The following is a 16,787-nucleotide window of genomic DNA, read 5'->3' as shown; positions in this document are numbered from 1 at the left end:
TGAAATATATCGAAAACTACACTTGAATTAAAAAAAGCTATAATTCCAATCCGTTTGTTTTGGAGGGGGACAGGCAAGGCAGATTACATTCAGCTGTCTTAATCCATGGTATAGGATGTTTCTGGTTTTTATATCAATTTTATATGTGACAACAGCCGTTTGGTTTCAACTAGTGTAATTCACCATCATACGATGTAAGAAGGACCACTGCTTCTGAAGAAGATATTTTTAGAAATATCGAAACCTAGATGAAGTGATAAATAAACCTTTGGTTTACGGCTTATTGGCTAATTTTTTCAACTTCTACAGATAAAAAATCATTATGGACAGTTTACCAAAAAGAGTAAAACAAAATAACAAAAGCTATTTGGTTTGGTGCTGGGGGATTGCCACCATAGTTTCACTCATCGCTGTTCTATACTATAATCTAATATGAGTTGTGACAGGTAGCAAGGGAATGTAGGCCTTATGGGATCTGAAGAAGAGTGCAGTCATAATGTTGTGTTGAGCTGATAACAGATGATCTGGCTCAGTCTTCAGGGATGTAGTTATTATTACACTTTTTTATTTACTAAAATAATGTATCGTTCATAACAAGAGTGATTTAGAGGTGAACTGTAGAATTCATTCTCTCAGTGCTACGAATAAAACTTTCCAGGCATACTATTAATGCCTGTGTAGAGTTCAGAATGGAATTTTGTATTCTAGTAGAAAAGTTGCTGGTAGGTTTTCAGGCAGGGAATTGAAAATCTCAACTTAGAAACAAACTGAACTGCAGCTCATTGGCCACTTACATGATGTCCAAGAAGATACTGTTTCGAACACGTCCAAAATTGTAGAAATATGATCTGTAACTTGTCAGAACAGAGGTACAGTACTTTGCTTGTCTTCACGAAATCATCCGTCAGGGCTGCGTAAATGCTCATGTGTGTTGGTTATCATGTCAGTCAATGTTTGTTTCGAAATCGCAATAGCAAACTCTAGATCTTTGTAGCTCATATTGCCAGGAATCTTAAATCACTTCAGCCACTCATGTGGTGAAATTTCTCTCCTCATTCCATTTTCTCCCCGAATTATGAGATGTGTTGTATGCGTGAAATGACAATTATACGCTTCTAAACCCATCTTCAAATAGTTACGCCAGTTGTCGAGTTCGCTCTGCAAGTCGCGAAGTAAATTAATGTGGAAAAATATGTAGAATGTGTTGATCTGTCTTTCTCTTTCTAACATTTTACTTGCTATTTGTTTTTACAATATAAGCTGTGAATTTCTTTCATTTCTGAACAATTAAATTAACTTTGATGTTACAGTACGCGAGTGATGTCACTTATTACTGAAATTTGTTTCTACAGCGACAGATGGTGGACGAACAGTAGATTCGATCTTGGGCTTTGTGGACATACCCCATCTGCATCTATCTTTAGCATGCACAGATATTTGTGCAGATATCTGCAGAGACAGACCGTTGTGTGTGGACAGGCCTTCATAACGCATTTAAATCGAGCAGTTCACACACGGTTCCGAAAACCGTGGAGGTAAGATTCTTACCTCCATGCCGAAAACAGTAGCAAATATCTGTACATGCAAAGGATCGCTGCACATGTGGTATTCTTGCACGACCGAAGTTCGGATCTACTGCACGCCCGCCATCTGTTGGGGTTGTTGTGGTCTTCAGTTCTGAGACTGGTTTGATGCAGCTTTTCATGCTACTCTATCCTGTGCAAGCTTCTTCATCTCCCAGTACCTACTGCAACCTACATCCTTCTGAATCTGCTTAGTGTATTGATCTCTTCGTCTCCCTCTACGATTTTTAGCCTCCACGCTGCCCTCCAATGCTAAATTTGTGATCCCTTGATGCCTCAAAACATGTCCTACCAACCGATCCCTTCTTCTAGTCAAGTTGTGCCACAAACTTCTCTTCTCCCCAATCCTATTCAATACCTCCTCATTAGTAACGTGATCTACCCACCTTATCTTCAGCATTCTTCTGTAGCACCACATTTCGAAAGCTTCTATTCTCTTCTTGTCCAAACTATTTATTGTCCATGTTTCACTTCCATACATGGCTCCACTCCATACAAATACTTTCAGAAACGACTTCCTGACACTTAAATCTATACTCGATGTTAACAAATTTCTCTTCTTCAGAAACGCTTTCCTTGCCATTGCCAGTCTACATTTTATATCCTCTCTACTTCCACCATCATCAGTTATTTTGCTCCCCAAATAGCAAAACTCCTTTAATACTTTATGTGTCTCATTTCCTAATCTAATTCCCTCAGCATCACCCGACCTATTTCGACTACATTCCATTATCCTCGTTTTGCTTTTGTTGATGTTCATCTTATATCCTTCTTTCAAGACATTGTCCATTCCGTTCAACTGCTCTTCCAAGTCCTTTGCTGTCTCTGACAGAATTACAATGTCATCAGCGAACCTCAAAGTTTTTATTTCTTCTCCCTGGATTTTAATACCTACTCCAAATTTTTCTTTTGTTTCCTTTACTGCTTGCTCAATATACAGATTGAATAACATCAGGGAGAGGCTACAACCCTGTCTCACTCCCTTCCCAATCACTGCTTCCCTTTCATGCCCCTCAACTCTTATAGCTGCCATCTGGTTTCTGTACAAATTGTAAATAGCCTTTCGCTCCCTGTATGTTGCCCCTGCCACCTTTAGAATTTGAAAGAGGGTTTTCCAGTCAAATCTTTTGGGGTAGGAAAAAAATTACTGTGGCAAGGGACTACACTCTGGTACAGCAACCTCAAAGTCTATTTAATTATTCAGAAACGGAGGAAATTCTCAACGTAGAACATCATGCGGCAAAACCAATTTCTGTGTTATATGAAATGAAAAGAAATATCGAATCATTTGCTTTGACCAACATTACGGATGAGAGTAGAAATCAAGCAGAATACAAGCAACATAGTTACAATACAATTCTGTGTGCAAAAACACAAGAATGCGTAATCAGTAGCACAATGCGATGGAACAAGCTTCTATTTACTACGAAACAAAAATGGAAGACTTTATATCACCCAATAAGGAAACGGCATGATAAACGTGTGGCAGTCCAAGTGATGCAGCAACAAACCAGCGTCGTGTTACAGTACGTTCTTATGTGAGTTTCACCGCATGCCTGAAACTGGTGGTGTAATTAGTCGACTGATTTGCTGGTTTATGTAATCTACTGATCCACACCGGTCTGAGCACTTATGGAAAGAGTCAAGATACAGTACTCAGAAACATTCTGTTCAGTACAGCTGTTCATTATTAGTAAAGGAAAGGGGAAAGATTGTTCAACTCACAACTTCCGATTGAATCTCGCTGTTTCTGAGATCATCGTTTTAGCACGCGTTAATAATTGCAATACCTGAGCATGGTGATCTGCTGGGTCATTACTTTAGCATGAGTAAATGATTGTGACACCTGAGGAAGATGATATACTGCTGTCTACGTCATCACCAGTCAATGAAACGTAACATTTAAGTACCTAGGGGGCCGAGTGAATAGTAATAGTAATGTATCCATCCAAGAATCGTTTAACATTGGTGCAGGATTTACCAGCTTAATATACGAAAAAACTTAAATCATATAATTATATTAATGAAAGGCCAGGGCAGGAGATCGTCTGTGATCTTGTTGAAAGGACGATTCTGCATCTGCCTTAAGTGATTTAGGATAACTCTCATCAGCGTTGCTGCACAGGTCATGGGTCTTCTCCTTTCCGAATCTGAAACCAGCGTCTTAACAAATACATAAAATCAGTTGGTTTGTACAAATGAAGGAACTAAAGAAACGAAACCTCTCTTACTTCTCAAAAGCAGTGTTGTGTTTGAGATGTAGAGAGAAAAGCGACAATAAGCCATTTAGTAAAACAGCATTTGACGTTTTTGCCATGCTGACATGCTTGTATAGTGCCAGTCTGTTTCAGATATATTCTTCTGAATACCAATATGTGACTGAATCATCACTCTGTAAAACTACCAACGATTCGGCCGCCAGGCAGCGTTCATTATGGTGTACTATGAAGGACACCTGCTATAATGACCTAAACGTCGGTCGTTTCATAGTGTTATGACGCGATCATACAAAAGTCTTACTGAAACCAATTCCAGCTACAAAATCCTACGCTCTTATATGCCAGTAAATCATGTACACATGCAAGCTGGCTAGCATGAATCATGATAAAAGTTTTGCAGCCGCTCTCGGGTATCTTTGCTCAAAGCCCTCAATTGTTCAGTAATCAGTTGCATCTGGCGTCAAAGACGCGTGTGTTGTGGTGAAGTTGTCACTGTTGTGTAAATAGCGTTTGAAGAGGTGTTTGTGGTTAAGTAATCGATCAAGAAGGTGGTTGTTGATGTAGCTGAAATGTGTGAAAAGGGTATATTTTCTTTTGTCTGATATACGTTGTAGTAGTGTATATAGTTTTCCCGTTTTTAATTTGTTTCCTTTTGCAGAAAGTCATCATGTTCATTTTGGCGAGGATACGGAGACGTTTGGGAAGGATAATGAAATCATCGTGAAGTGCACAGGTTCTAATACTGTTACTGCCCAGTTAGGATTTTTAAAGTTAGGTCACAAATACGAAATAAAATTTGATGTGCCATGTAGTGTTTGCAACTTCAGGCCGTCCGAGTACTTAGATGTGTCATGCTTCTCGGACATTCCAAATAAAAATTGTTACCTTATTGCCGCAGTTGTTGAGAGTGAAGTTGTGCATATTGCGGTACACCTAGTAGCTTATAAGGAGAAACTGCTAAAGGAAGAGATTCGCATTACAGAGCCTACCCGCCAGAAAGGATTTACCATTCACCTGTTGGCTAGAGTGCTAGGTGTGTTACGTTTATTTCACCAATACATTAGCCTACAAATTTTTTGTTTGTTTGCTGTGTGATGTCTGCTCGTGTCAGCCGATATTATTTAGATAAATTTTAACTGTAACACTATAAATATTAAACAGTCCCAGTCGAATCTGAATGTAAGTCTTATAAATTAGCGTTCTTTATTTGTTGTTTGAATCGCTAATCTGAAGAGACTGTCATTTTGAATTATTGAGCTTCAAAAATGTTTTGTATGTATGTGAAAGGAAAATGATGCTTCCACAGTCGGTGCTCCACTTAAAAAAATAAAATAAAAATTGTGCACTCTTTATGATCTGGGTAATTGAATGTATTTGTTGCCTGCAACGTTTTCATATTTTTTTCATTCATCTGTAATAACCCCTTTACTCATGCTATGAGAGAAATGGTTACATTTCATTGGTTGTTCCAAAGTTATCCTGTGTTATATATCCTGTTAATGATCTCCCATCTTCAACCCTTAGACTCATATTATTAAGAAAAAAATCATAGTATATTTACCACTATATGCCTAGCTGTTTCTCAGACATTGCACTTGTTCGACAAGTGAGATGTTCCTGGTACAGTGTGACAACTATAATATTCCTTTTAGGGAAGCTCACTGTTCACAGGGTCAGTAGATGGTCTGTAGGAAGTATAAGGAACAGAAATTGTGCTATGATGTGGTAGAAGCACCACCCTTCCAAGCCCCCTCCATGAAATCTTAGTCGTTATTACAGAGTAGGACCAGTCATGTACGAAGTGGAGGAAGAATGATCACTCAAACACCTCTGTGTGCACTGTAATTAGTCCAGTGTTGTCTCTGTTGTGAATGATATCCAGAAGTATGTTTTTAGCATCTTTACCCAATAATGACCCTTGAAACTGTGTAATTAGGAGTTCATATGATAATTGGTGCCCGTCTTTTAGCATGTCAGATCAGGCTTGTCACAATTTCTGTCGTGTTCCCCTGTGTCAAACAAACGTGTGTTTCTTGTCCTCCATTAGTCCTGTTTGGTGTGGGCCACAAGCTTGAGCATTAATCTAAGATACGATACACAAGTGTTGAGTAAGCAGTGTCATTCGTAGATTGTCTGCATTTGAGTGGCAATGATCTTGTTATTGATGTGGTAACAGTTTCAGATTGATTTCTCTGCGTTTCTCATTTTGTACGTGTGTGTGTGTGTGTGTGTGTGTGTGTGTGTGTGTGAGAGAGAGAGAGAGAGAGAGAGAGAGAGAGAATGAGTCTGTCTGTCCCACCACCTTTTCTTAACCTTGTGGTGCATGATTTTCACTGCAGTTTATAACGTTTAATGGTCATTTCTCTGGCATTTTCAGTCAGTCATGAGGCATGAAAATGCGTACGTGGCACAACACCCGTAGGGAGTGCCCATTACAGTGGAGTATGAGCATCTGCAGCCACTGGACTGATTGGAAACCCCAGAAAAGTGACCCATTAACAGCTGTCCATTGTAATTGAGGCTGTGCGCCACATGGCTAACATAATAAAGGAAATGTTTGGTCAAAAGTAGTGGGACTGCAAACCTAAGTTCCTGTACAAGACGTATGCTTTTGTGCTATTATACTGGCAGGTGACTGATGTGTTGGCAATTTTAGCAGACTGAAAACCTGCTCGTTATAATGCATTGTGTCCCCCCCCCCCCCCCCCCCCCCCAAAGGTTTGCACAGTGAAAATTTCAGTGCTGTCGATTGGTGCCTGGTTTACTTACATGGCAGAGTCAGTTGTGGTGTTAGATTCTTGTTCCTATTGGAAGATTACAGAAGTGTCCGATTCCACCCGTGTGCTTTGACCCATGACGTTATCAATATGGCGGAAATGGCTATTCTAAGCATCTCGAATGGCACCTATGATGTCACTACATACACACGGCAACAAACATGAAAATACTTACAAATAAGACAATGACATCTCCCTTCAAAAATGCAATCAAACTAATGGAACAACTGTGGGAAATGGGGGTTTTAGGGAGGGTACAAGCTGAAAAACACACCACAATAAAAACAAACAAAACAAAAAAAATTACAAAATCTACAGGAATTGGACATTTCTCGTGACCTATATAGGTCAACCGCAGCTGACGATACCAAAACACCAATGCCTATAGCAAAAACTATGGAAATTGGAATCAGACAGTTCCCTTGAGCACAGTTGGTGATACCAAAACACCAATACCTGCATACAAAACTACGAAAATTGGAATTGGTCATTTCCATTGACCTACATAGGTCAACCATAACTATTGATACGAAAAAACCAACCTCTACAACTACAAAAAACAAAACCACAACACCTCAAAAATTCGAAATTCAAATATCCCTACATAAATTAAAACACATTCAATGCACAATAAATACACAAAGCATTACAACTTGCAAAAAATTGACACCCCCCCCCCCCAAAAAAAAAAAAAAAAACAAATGGTTACCACCAACAATTTAAAAAAAACACACACACACAAGGGCACCATCAGGCACAACAAGACGACATCTACAAACACAATCAACTCATAAACTCCGCACCTTAATGACGTCACACACTGCAACACCCTTATGTCATGGTTCAAAGCAGACGAGTGGAATCTGATGCTTGTGTTGACTTCCTATTGGTTACAAATCTTTGAACTTTTCTCTGTTATGCATCTCAAACAGATTGCATACTTTTAAAATATTTTTATTTTTAATTTTTTTAGTGCTTACCAATTGATTTGGTTTAATTCCTGTTGGAAAGTCTTAATGAAGCAACTACTCATCATGATTGTTAATGTTCTTTAGTTGCATTTGGTGCAGGCTATATATAACCTCCTGTTAGGTGCTATTCTGCATCATATGATCACATATTATAATGAACTACTTTGAAATGACTTTTTATTTGATTTATTTCAGGAAAGAACAAAGGAACTCCTTTGCTGCGTAATGGTGTCCGTTGCATAGGTGTTGAATCAATGGATGAAGATTCAGAAGCTTCTGACTGGCAAGGCTTTTGAGAAATTAATTGTAATAAAGCTCCCTCCTTAAAAATGTGCTATTGGTAAGATTATATAAATGTTTGCCTGTATTAATGAACTGATGTAAATATTTCACACATCTATTTTGTGATATCCCCTGTGGGAATATTTTTCACAGTGCTATTCAATTTGTATTTATTTTGAAGTGAAATACAAATTTAGTTTCACTTGTTACGGATTTCCAAGTTTTTTTCGAGTCAAAGTGTTGCCCTTTGTTTTTGTTACCATACATTTAAGTAAGAAGGTTTTCTTGTTAGTTTATAAGATCTTAATAATCACTGACATGCTCGAGTTCACATGTGGCTGTGTTATGGCAAGTCTGTGGGAGATACATGGCCAGAAGCCAGTGCATTAAAGTTTGTGTGTGCAGGATGTAGCTTTCAGGTTATAGAAAGTGTGCAGTATTATTCCATATTATTGGCAGAGTTTAAGAAGCTGCTGCCTGTTCAACAGTCACAGCCAGGGACAATGAGGAGTTGCATGCTTGACTACCTATGCCATGTACTGAAATAATGGAAGTCATTTGTGACTGTTAACAGTGTTTGCCCTGGGCACCAAGGACAATTGTGCACCGCCCTGGCATTTCAGAGTGGTATCGGGGGTCAGTGTCTCTGTAATCAGAGGGAGTGCTATACTTGCAGTGTGGCATCGGAGCCAGAGCCCGCAGTGCCTACGTGTAGGGTCTGAGAGACCATCTTGTGTTTGTATGGTGACTGTCAGGGGGTCGAAGTGTAGGAGTTGTCATTATAGGAAGGTTACGTTTGTGAAACAGGTGAACCAGTGGATTTGTCACGTTTAAGGTTAATGCTAGGGTTGTACTCATTCTAATTTACTTGGGCATTCTCTCCCTTGTGCTGAATTGTAATTGTTTGTGGCGTACAGCTACAAGAATTCAGTTGGCTCGTGATTATAAAGAAGTAGTAGGTTCATAGATCGCTCTGCAACTACCTGTTCTGTCTATGTTAATATTGTTATTTTGCCTTGTTTTTTCGTCTCATAAAAATGAGTAAAGGTGAGGCAGTACCAAAATCTGAGACACAACGCGTCACCAAAGATGAGGCCATAGAATCATTAGTGAATCAAGTAGCTCAGTTGAGGGCAGATGAATTAACTTTACGTTATAGTTTAGCAGAGAAATGTGATGAAGTACAGTTGGAGTACAAGGAAATCGATAGGTTGAGGGAGGTGGGAGATCAAAGACACATCTTTGGGTCAAGTGTCAAGAGTTTTAATTGTAGCCAAATGGGGTAAGTGCAAAGGCAGTGCTACTAACCATGACGAAGTGATGGGGATAACAGGCATTACCAGGAATTTAATGGGAATGGTAGTAGAGGAGCTATAGATCAGCAACGTGGGGAAGTATTAGAGATGGTTCAGGGGGGTAGGCCTGGTCTGTTAAACTTTAGAGGAACCCCAGATCATCGATAGGGTTACTGGTAGAGGTAGTTCAGGGCATAGGACTGGTCTGTTTAACTTTGGAGGGAACCCCAGGGCCACCAACAGGAGTTCCCAGTAAAAGTAAATTCGTAAAAAAATGAATACATAGATGGGATGTGCCATAATGGGTGTAATAAATAGTAGAGAATATAAAGTTTTTTTGGATATGGGGATGCATGTGTCAGTGTCCTTGAAAGAATTAGTATATAGGAGGAGGAGGTGGAACCCACCATGGTACAAGTTGCACGGAGTATAGGATAATGATATGACCAAGGGGACCAGTAATGATGAATTTTTCATTTGAGACTAGATAGTTTAGACAGTGTGCAAAAAGCAGCATGTCCTGGGGTTAGACTTTCTGCATCAACCTTGTACCTTAATTGACCTTCGCGGACGATGTGTAGTGGATCTTAGCGGGAGGGCATTCTGGCCAGGGGAAACTTATCAATGTTGATTTGCCATATGGCGCATCTGGTATACAGGACAATCCAGTTAAACCACAAGCAATTACACTAAGGCCTGATTCTCATAATTGCGTGTCAGAAGGCACTGGAAAGCCTCTGTGGATGAATGTGGACCCTCAGTTGCCAGTTAATCTTTATGTATAGTGGAATACGTTATGGATAATGAAATACTGGATGCATCCTATTGTTTAGTGAAGTGTTGTACACCTACAGCATATGGGCGGAGGCAAGGTAGTACCCATCTGTATACATGATTTTGGCACTGAGGAAGTGAAGTTATTGAAAGGTACGTTGTTGCCCATGTAAGTGATTCTGGATGTGGAAGATTACCATACAGAGTGTATAGACCATGGATTAATACAGGAGGCTACTAGAACTACATTTCATGAGAAATTGAAGTATTTAAAGGGAATAGAGAGGACACTGCATGTGTTGTGCAGTTATTCAGAGGTAGAGTGGAAGCACATCCATGTCAGAAAGTGGTGATCAAGCAGAAACCGTGTTTTCAGAGATCAGATTTACAGTGGATATACTCAGTATGACTATGTGTTAGTGGTAGCCAATTGTTATGAACAAGAGAGGCTCATTGGAGTGAAATGTTTAAACACAACCACAACTGTATTGGTCATGCGATGTTTCCTTAATGTCATGTGGGAACCCATTATGGACCATTCATTAAGTCAGTTGCTAGCTGCACAAGTAGGGCAAATTACAGCAGAACAATTGTTGCAACATGTAAGAGAAAGCAGACCTCAAGTAACAACGACCTTAACTGTCACAATTTGTAATGCCAATAGTGACTCTGATTTTGCTTGCCTTAGCCTTTATGTATTTGAGATGACGAGGCATTCAGGGTGCTGATCCAGGGACAATTCAGGTACCAGTAGATTATAATCCCCGAGCAGGTGACAAAGAGTAGTTTGTTAAGCTCAGGACAGTTTGATAATCATCTAGTAAAGAGGAATAATGAAACTAGTAATAAGTGTATTTGTCTGTCAGTTAAGAGGCAGACATACCTTAGTATAAGACTGGTCAAAGTAAGACCCGTGGGACCAGTTCTTCACCATAGTGGAGGGCAGTGTAGTGCTGCTACCCGGTCTTTCGACATGGAAGCCACTGTTGAGTGTTGCATTAACAGCCTTGTGGCTGCCAGTGTGGTGACACGTTGTTCACAGTACCGGACGTGCCAGTGGATTGCTGACAAGGGAAAGCCCCTATTGCACCCCCACTCAGATGTAGTGGTAAGATGGCCCAGTGGACAGCTGTCAGAACCTGAACAGAGATGAAGCATGAAAACTGGAAGGTATACTAAATTGTGACAAAAAAAGAAGCAAAATAGAAACAGTGAATGGTTGAAGGACAAGAGTGCAATACAGAGCCATCTCAAAGAGTGGCAGTGTTATGGTCAGTATTGGACTGCCATGCAGGTGAGCCGTTTTCAGACTTCCCTTATGTTAATAATTTATTTATTTATTTATTCTGTTCACTGTATTCAAATTTGTGTCTGTGTCATGATGTAACGCCCATTTGTAACAGCAAGGTGTAAGGAAGGGACCTATAAAGACAGTTGATTCTGTACAACTACTCTGTTAGCAGCCAAAAGGAAATAGCTTCTGAATGGGTACCACAAACATATGATGACAATGCGACAAGTCAACTGAATCCTCAAGTAGGAGACAAATCTGGTGTGTCACTCGCAGCATTAGTGACTGTCTGTGTCTCATTCTGATAGGAATCTCTTATCGACACCCCTAATTTGTGTGACAGGTAAATGAGTGAGACATGCCTCCTTGTCCGATTTAAGTGTTCATATAAATGTGAATGTGATCACTCTCAAGGAAATGATGAAAACATAATAGTTTGCTATGTAAGCTGCAATAAATGAATGTAACAGTTTCAAAATCATGCTGTTTCTGTGTGATCTGTCAAAACATGTTTTTAACTATTTTGAAGTTGCGTTACATTTTGGAAGTTTTGACTCTTGAATTCCTTTGTTGTACCATAGTTCATATCCGTCTATTTCTTGTTTTCATTTCTGTGAGAAATCTGTGTGGTATCTCATCTGCTCTCACTATTCATCACGTAACTTGCGATGGTAATGTATTCTTACACATGATTTGATCTATAACCAGTGTATAGTATGACAACTGCCAAGACTACAGAAAGAGTACAAACATTTCAGTGACAGGACGGATAATTCATAATGTGAAAAAATAAATAAATGAAGGGCACAAGAGAGATATGAACACAACTCGCCTGAATGGCAGTCTAACATTGTAACCACTTAACTATGACACTGTTGCTGTTTTAGCCTTCTCGATATTGCTTGTCTTGTCCTTCAACCATTTACTGTTTCTGTTTTGCTTTTTTTTTTTCCCCACAGTTCAGTATACCTTCCTGTTTCCATGCTTGATTGATGTTCCATTTTTGAAGGCTATCCAGTGAGTCGTCTTACCTTTAAATCTAAGGGGGTATGCGATGGGGAGTTTCCCTCGTAAGCGAGGAATAGCAGAGCTCAGCAGTAAATGGCACCACACAGCTGTAACGCATGTACTAAGTGGGACAGTATCACTACACCAGGGCAAGTTTCCTGCTGTCTGACTGAGTGCCAGGTTTTAGTGAAACAAATGGGCGCTGAAGGCATACGAATAAGTCTGGATTTTAAGGCAGGGATCACTTCTTATCACCAGAAACCAGCAGCACCACCGGGATACCAGTGTGATGCAGGAGAGTGAGGTGACACTTGTTGCCACTGATGTCAATGGCTGTGGCCTCTAAAGGCTGCTGGCCTCAGCTGCATAGGGTGCTGGCTCAGTAGCTCAGGGCTGAAGCTGCCTCTTGTTCATCAACCCAGCCTTTTCCAATGTAATTTAAGCTTCCTGATGTGATGTGACTCTTCTTCAGTTCCGGATTGCTCAAATAAACTAAGTCTCCAGTGCAGTATTTTGGTATAACAGCTACGTGTTCATGTTGAACGGCTTGCTGGAAAAATGACATGATTTGAGCCTTTATGTGCTTCCATACTTCATGTAGTTTGGTGACTAAGTTCCTGCTGTGCTTTTGCTGCTGCCTCTTGCTGGTATTGTGAAGTCAAAAAGTGAGGTCATTTGCCTTCTGTAGACGATTTCAAAAGGGTGAATTGTTTGTTGGTGTGAACATTGGTGTAGTGAGCACTGAACATACGTGGTATGTAGGTGTTCTATGAAACGTGCTTACTAACAACATTTTCACAAGGGTTTAATGAGTTGTTTCCACTCAGCCACATCGTTCTGGATGAGCTGGTGTTGTCCTTAGCTTATCAATCTTCAGTGACCTGTGTACCAGTCAGAAGAAAAATTGCTAATTACAAAAGAAGGTGAACTGTATTTTAAAATCCAGTCTTTAACAAACAAATACATGCACCACAGTCTCAGCACCTTGGTGTGGGCTTGGTGTCATTAATAGATATCTTGAAAAATGGTCCAGTATAGTCAGTGTATAATGACTTCCACTTTTCGTTTTTGGTAGGGTCCCCTACAATATCAAGACCTACTCATTCAAAGTGTGTACTCGTTTCTGGTAGTACTTGAAGAGGTGCTTTGGTTTGCTCACATCAGTCCGCTTAATGCATGAGTCATTACAAGAAACATTTACATTTACTATTGTAGACTTCAGCTTTCCGGTTAGCTCACCAATAAATTTGTACTATTCGCAAGTTAGTTTCTCTCTTATCACTGTGTGCTGACAATAGACTATCATAACATTCTTATAACACTTGTTATCATAGGGCTTCAGGTTCAGTGATACTGTTTCCTTTAACAGGGGTCTTGTACAATATCCCATCAGCAATGTTGAATTTAGGATCTTGTTTCCAGGACTGACACTGCATGTCAGGGTCTCTGACTGTTTATTAATTCCTCTTCTCCGTCAGTTGTGAAACGTATTTTGACTATTGTGTAATTTCATGGGTCAATGAACTACTGTGAACTGGTACTCACTTAAATTTAAGGCCCATCTAGTTAACCTATGCTAGGGCCCTTCAGGTTGAGCAGCCACTTCAGTGAAATGTGATCAGTCACTACAGTGAGTTCTTGGCCAACTAAGAAACATCAATTGTAATTTATGCTATAGACAGTAGTTCCCTTTCTTCCCTTTCTGGTGTTGAGAAATTGCATTCAGCTCTGTTCATAAAATGGGAAGCAAATGAAACTGGATGCTTTTCTCCATTGATTTCCTGTGATAAAATCACCCCAACAGCATCAGTAGCTCGGATGAAGGGTTTTGAGAAATCTGGATGATCCAATATGAAAGTTCTTGTCAAAGTAGTTATCAAAGTTTCCATTGCTAGTGAACATTCAGAACTCCAAGTAAACAGTGCTTTTTTTTCTCAGTGGTTGTGCTGTGTCAGCGTAACCCCTAAATGTGTTGTCGGTTGAAATTCACATTGCCTCGGAATGCTTGCAGGTCCTTTATATTCCTTGGTTCTGGATAGTTCTTCACATCTTCTACCAATTTTAAGTTAGGGTGAACTTCATCTGTGATTATCCTGTGTCCTAAATAGTCTACTTCTAATTAACTGACTGACTGACTGACGGACTGACTGACTGACTGACTGACTAACTAACTCCGCCCAAACAGGCCATGAAGGCCAATGGTACCAACTGGCTGCCATGTCTTTCTCAGCCCACAGGCGTCAGTGGATGCGGATATGGAGGGGCTTGTGGTCAACACACTGCTCTCCCGGCGGTATGCCAGTATATGAGACCAGAGCCACTACTTCTCAGTCAAGTAGCTCCTCAGTTTGCTTCATAAGAGCAGAGTGCAGTCCGCTTGCCAACAGTGCACAGCAGACCAGATGGTAACCCTCCAAGTTCTAGCCCATCCCAACAACGCTTAACTTCGGTGATCTGAAGGGAACCGGTGTTACCACTGCAGCTAGGTCGTTGGCAAGTAATCTACTTCAGGAACAGCAAAATGACATTTTGACATGTACAGGAAAAGGTTACTGCTGCACAGTCTCTCAAATACTGCTTGTAGCCTTTCAGCATTTTGTTGCATATCTGAGCAGAAAGTAAAACAATGGAAAATCTAGGATGGAATGTAAAAATACCAGAGAAAGAAAGTTGCTACTCACCATATAGTGGAGATGCTACACACACACACACACACACACACACACACACACACACACACTCTAACACGCGCGCGCGCAAACGCAACTGCAGTCTCAGAAACTGTGCTTTCAGCTCTCATGTGTGTGTGTGTGTGTGTGTGTGTGTGTGTGTGTGTGTGTGTGTGTGTGTGTGTGTGTGGTGTGGTGTGTGTGTGTGTGTGTGTGTGTGTGTGTACTGCTGACAAAGGCGTTAATGGCCAAAAGCTATAATTGTGTGAATCTTTTTGTTGTGCCTATTGCGACTCAGTATCTCCTCTATATGGTGAATAGCAACTTTCCTTCTCTGGTATTGTTAGCAGAAAATAACATAGTCAAGGTAAACCAGACATTGAGTGGGTGTTAATCCTCTTGAGGACAGTATCTATCTGTCACTGGAGTGTTGTTGGTGCATTCTGAAGACCAAAAGGAGGACAGTTCTACTTATATACATCTGTATGTGTAATAAATGTTTAAGCTGTGTCATTTGCATGTACTGTCGGCTGATTGTACCCACTGGTTAGGTCGCAACCAGAAGATTTTGCACAAACCAAGTTAATTCAAGCAGTGTACAAGATTTGGCTATTGATGAATATCCAGTATAAATATTACAGCATTCCACTTCCTGTAATCAGCACGAAACCTTCACTTCTCCTCTACACGATTTTTCCTTAAAATAACTATGGGTGATACCCAAGGTGGATCTGATGGCTCTCAAAGTTCAATAAATCCTACTTCCAGCTGTTCATTAATCATCTTTTTGACTAAGGCTTGCTGACTATATGGAATTCAGTATAGTCATTGAGCTATGGTTACTACTCCTTGTGTATGTATCTGTGTCAAATTCGCAGTTTTGCTGGAAGATTACTCCATTCTTGGAAAACAGAATAGCCAAGTAGCATTGGGAAATTAATAGCTAAGTAGCATTGTGATATTATTTCCTGGTCCTGCAGTGATAAATCATTTACTGTAGTAAGCAGTTCTTGTTTGATTGGTTGGAGTTCTTTGTCAGTTAATTTCTTCATGCTGTAAGGTTGATAATATTTTACTACCTGCACTCCTTGCTCCTTAATAGGTAGTTTTATCACATCTTGTGGATCTAGGTTTGATGCTGTTGCAGCAATATGTTCCTTGCAGTACTTCCTCCTTTGCATTGCTCATATTAGTAATGTGTACTGGAACACACAACTTCCCATTTGGTTCTTCTTTAACATCACTAACAGTTATCGCTAAACAGCTGTGCCTCTGGTATAGCAGTCACCTGATGGCTCTATTAACAATAAATTATGTCTCTTGCACTTTGGCATCTTCACATCGATATACAGAGTTTTTCATATTCCTTTGGCGATGCACTTACATTCAGTCAAATGTAAATCAGCTCTAAATGGTTTTAACTACATTGATACTCGGTTTGCACTTTACCCTGTCTCACTCCCTTCCCAACCACTGCTTCCCTTTCATACCCCTCGACTCTTATAACTGCCATCTGCTTTCTGTACAAATTGTAAATAGCCTTTCGCTCTCTGTATTTTACCCCTGCCACCTTCAGAATTTGAAAGAGAGTATTCCAATCAACATTGTCAAAAGCTTTCTCTAAGTCTACAGATGCTAGAAACGTAGGTTTGCCTTTCCTTAATCTTTCTTCTATGATAAGTCGTAGGGTCAGTATTGCCTCACGTGTTCCAACATTTCTACGGAATCCAAACTGATGTTCCCCGAGGTTGGTTTTTATCAGTTTTTCCATTTGTCTGGCCCCGGGAGTAGACAACATTCCATTAGAACTACTGACAGCCTTGGGAGAGCCAGTCCTGACAAAACACTACCATCTGGTGAGCAAAATGTATGAGACAGGCGAAATACCCTCAAACTTCAAGAAGATTATAATAATCCC

At 40.2% G+C, this 16,787-nt stretch overlaps 1 protein-coding gene across 1 annotated transcript; it reads left to right on the top strand.

Annotated features, from left to right (window-relative positions):
- The first annotated feature begins 4,221 nt into the window (after positions 1–4,221).
- LOC124545987 (UPF0687 protein C20orf27 homolog) lies at positions 4,222–8,045 on the top strand. Its single transcript, XM_047124959.1, has 3 exons — positions 4,222–4,384; positions 4,461–4,835; positions 7,746–8,045. Exons 1-3 carry the CDS (start codon positions 4,372–4,374, stop codon positions 7,844–7,846), a joined length of 489 nt encoding a protein of 162 aa, XP_046980915.1. The 5' UTR covers positions 4,222–4,371; the 3' UTR covers positions 7,847–8,045.
- The last annotated feature ends 8,742 nt before the right edge of the window (positions 8,046–16,787 follow it).

Source organism: Schistocerca americana, chromosome 1, assembly GCF_021461395.2.
Source record: "Schistocerca americana isolate TAMUIC-IGC-003095 chromosome 1, iqSchAmer2.1, whole genome shotgun sequence".
Classification (NCBI taxonomy): domain Eukaryota; kingdom Metazoa; phylum Arthropoda; class Insecta; order Orthoptera; family Acrididae; genus Schistocerca; species Schistocerca americana.
This window is presented reverse-complemented; position numbering and strand designations above follow the sequence as displayed.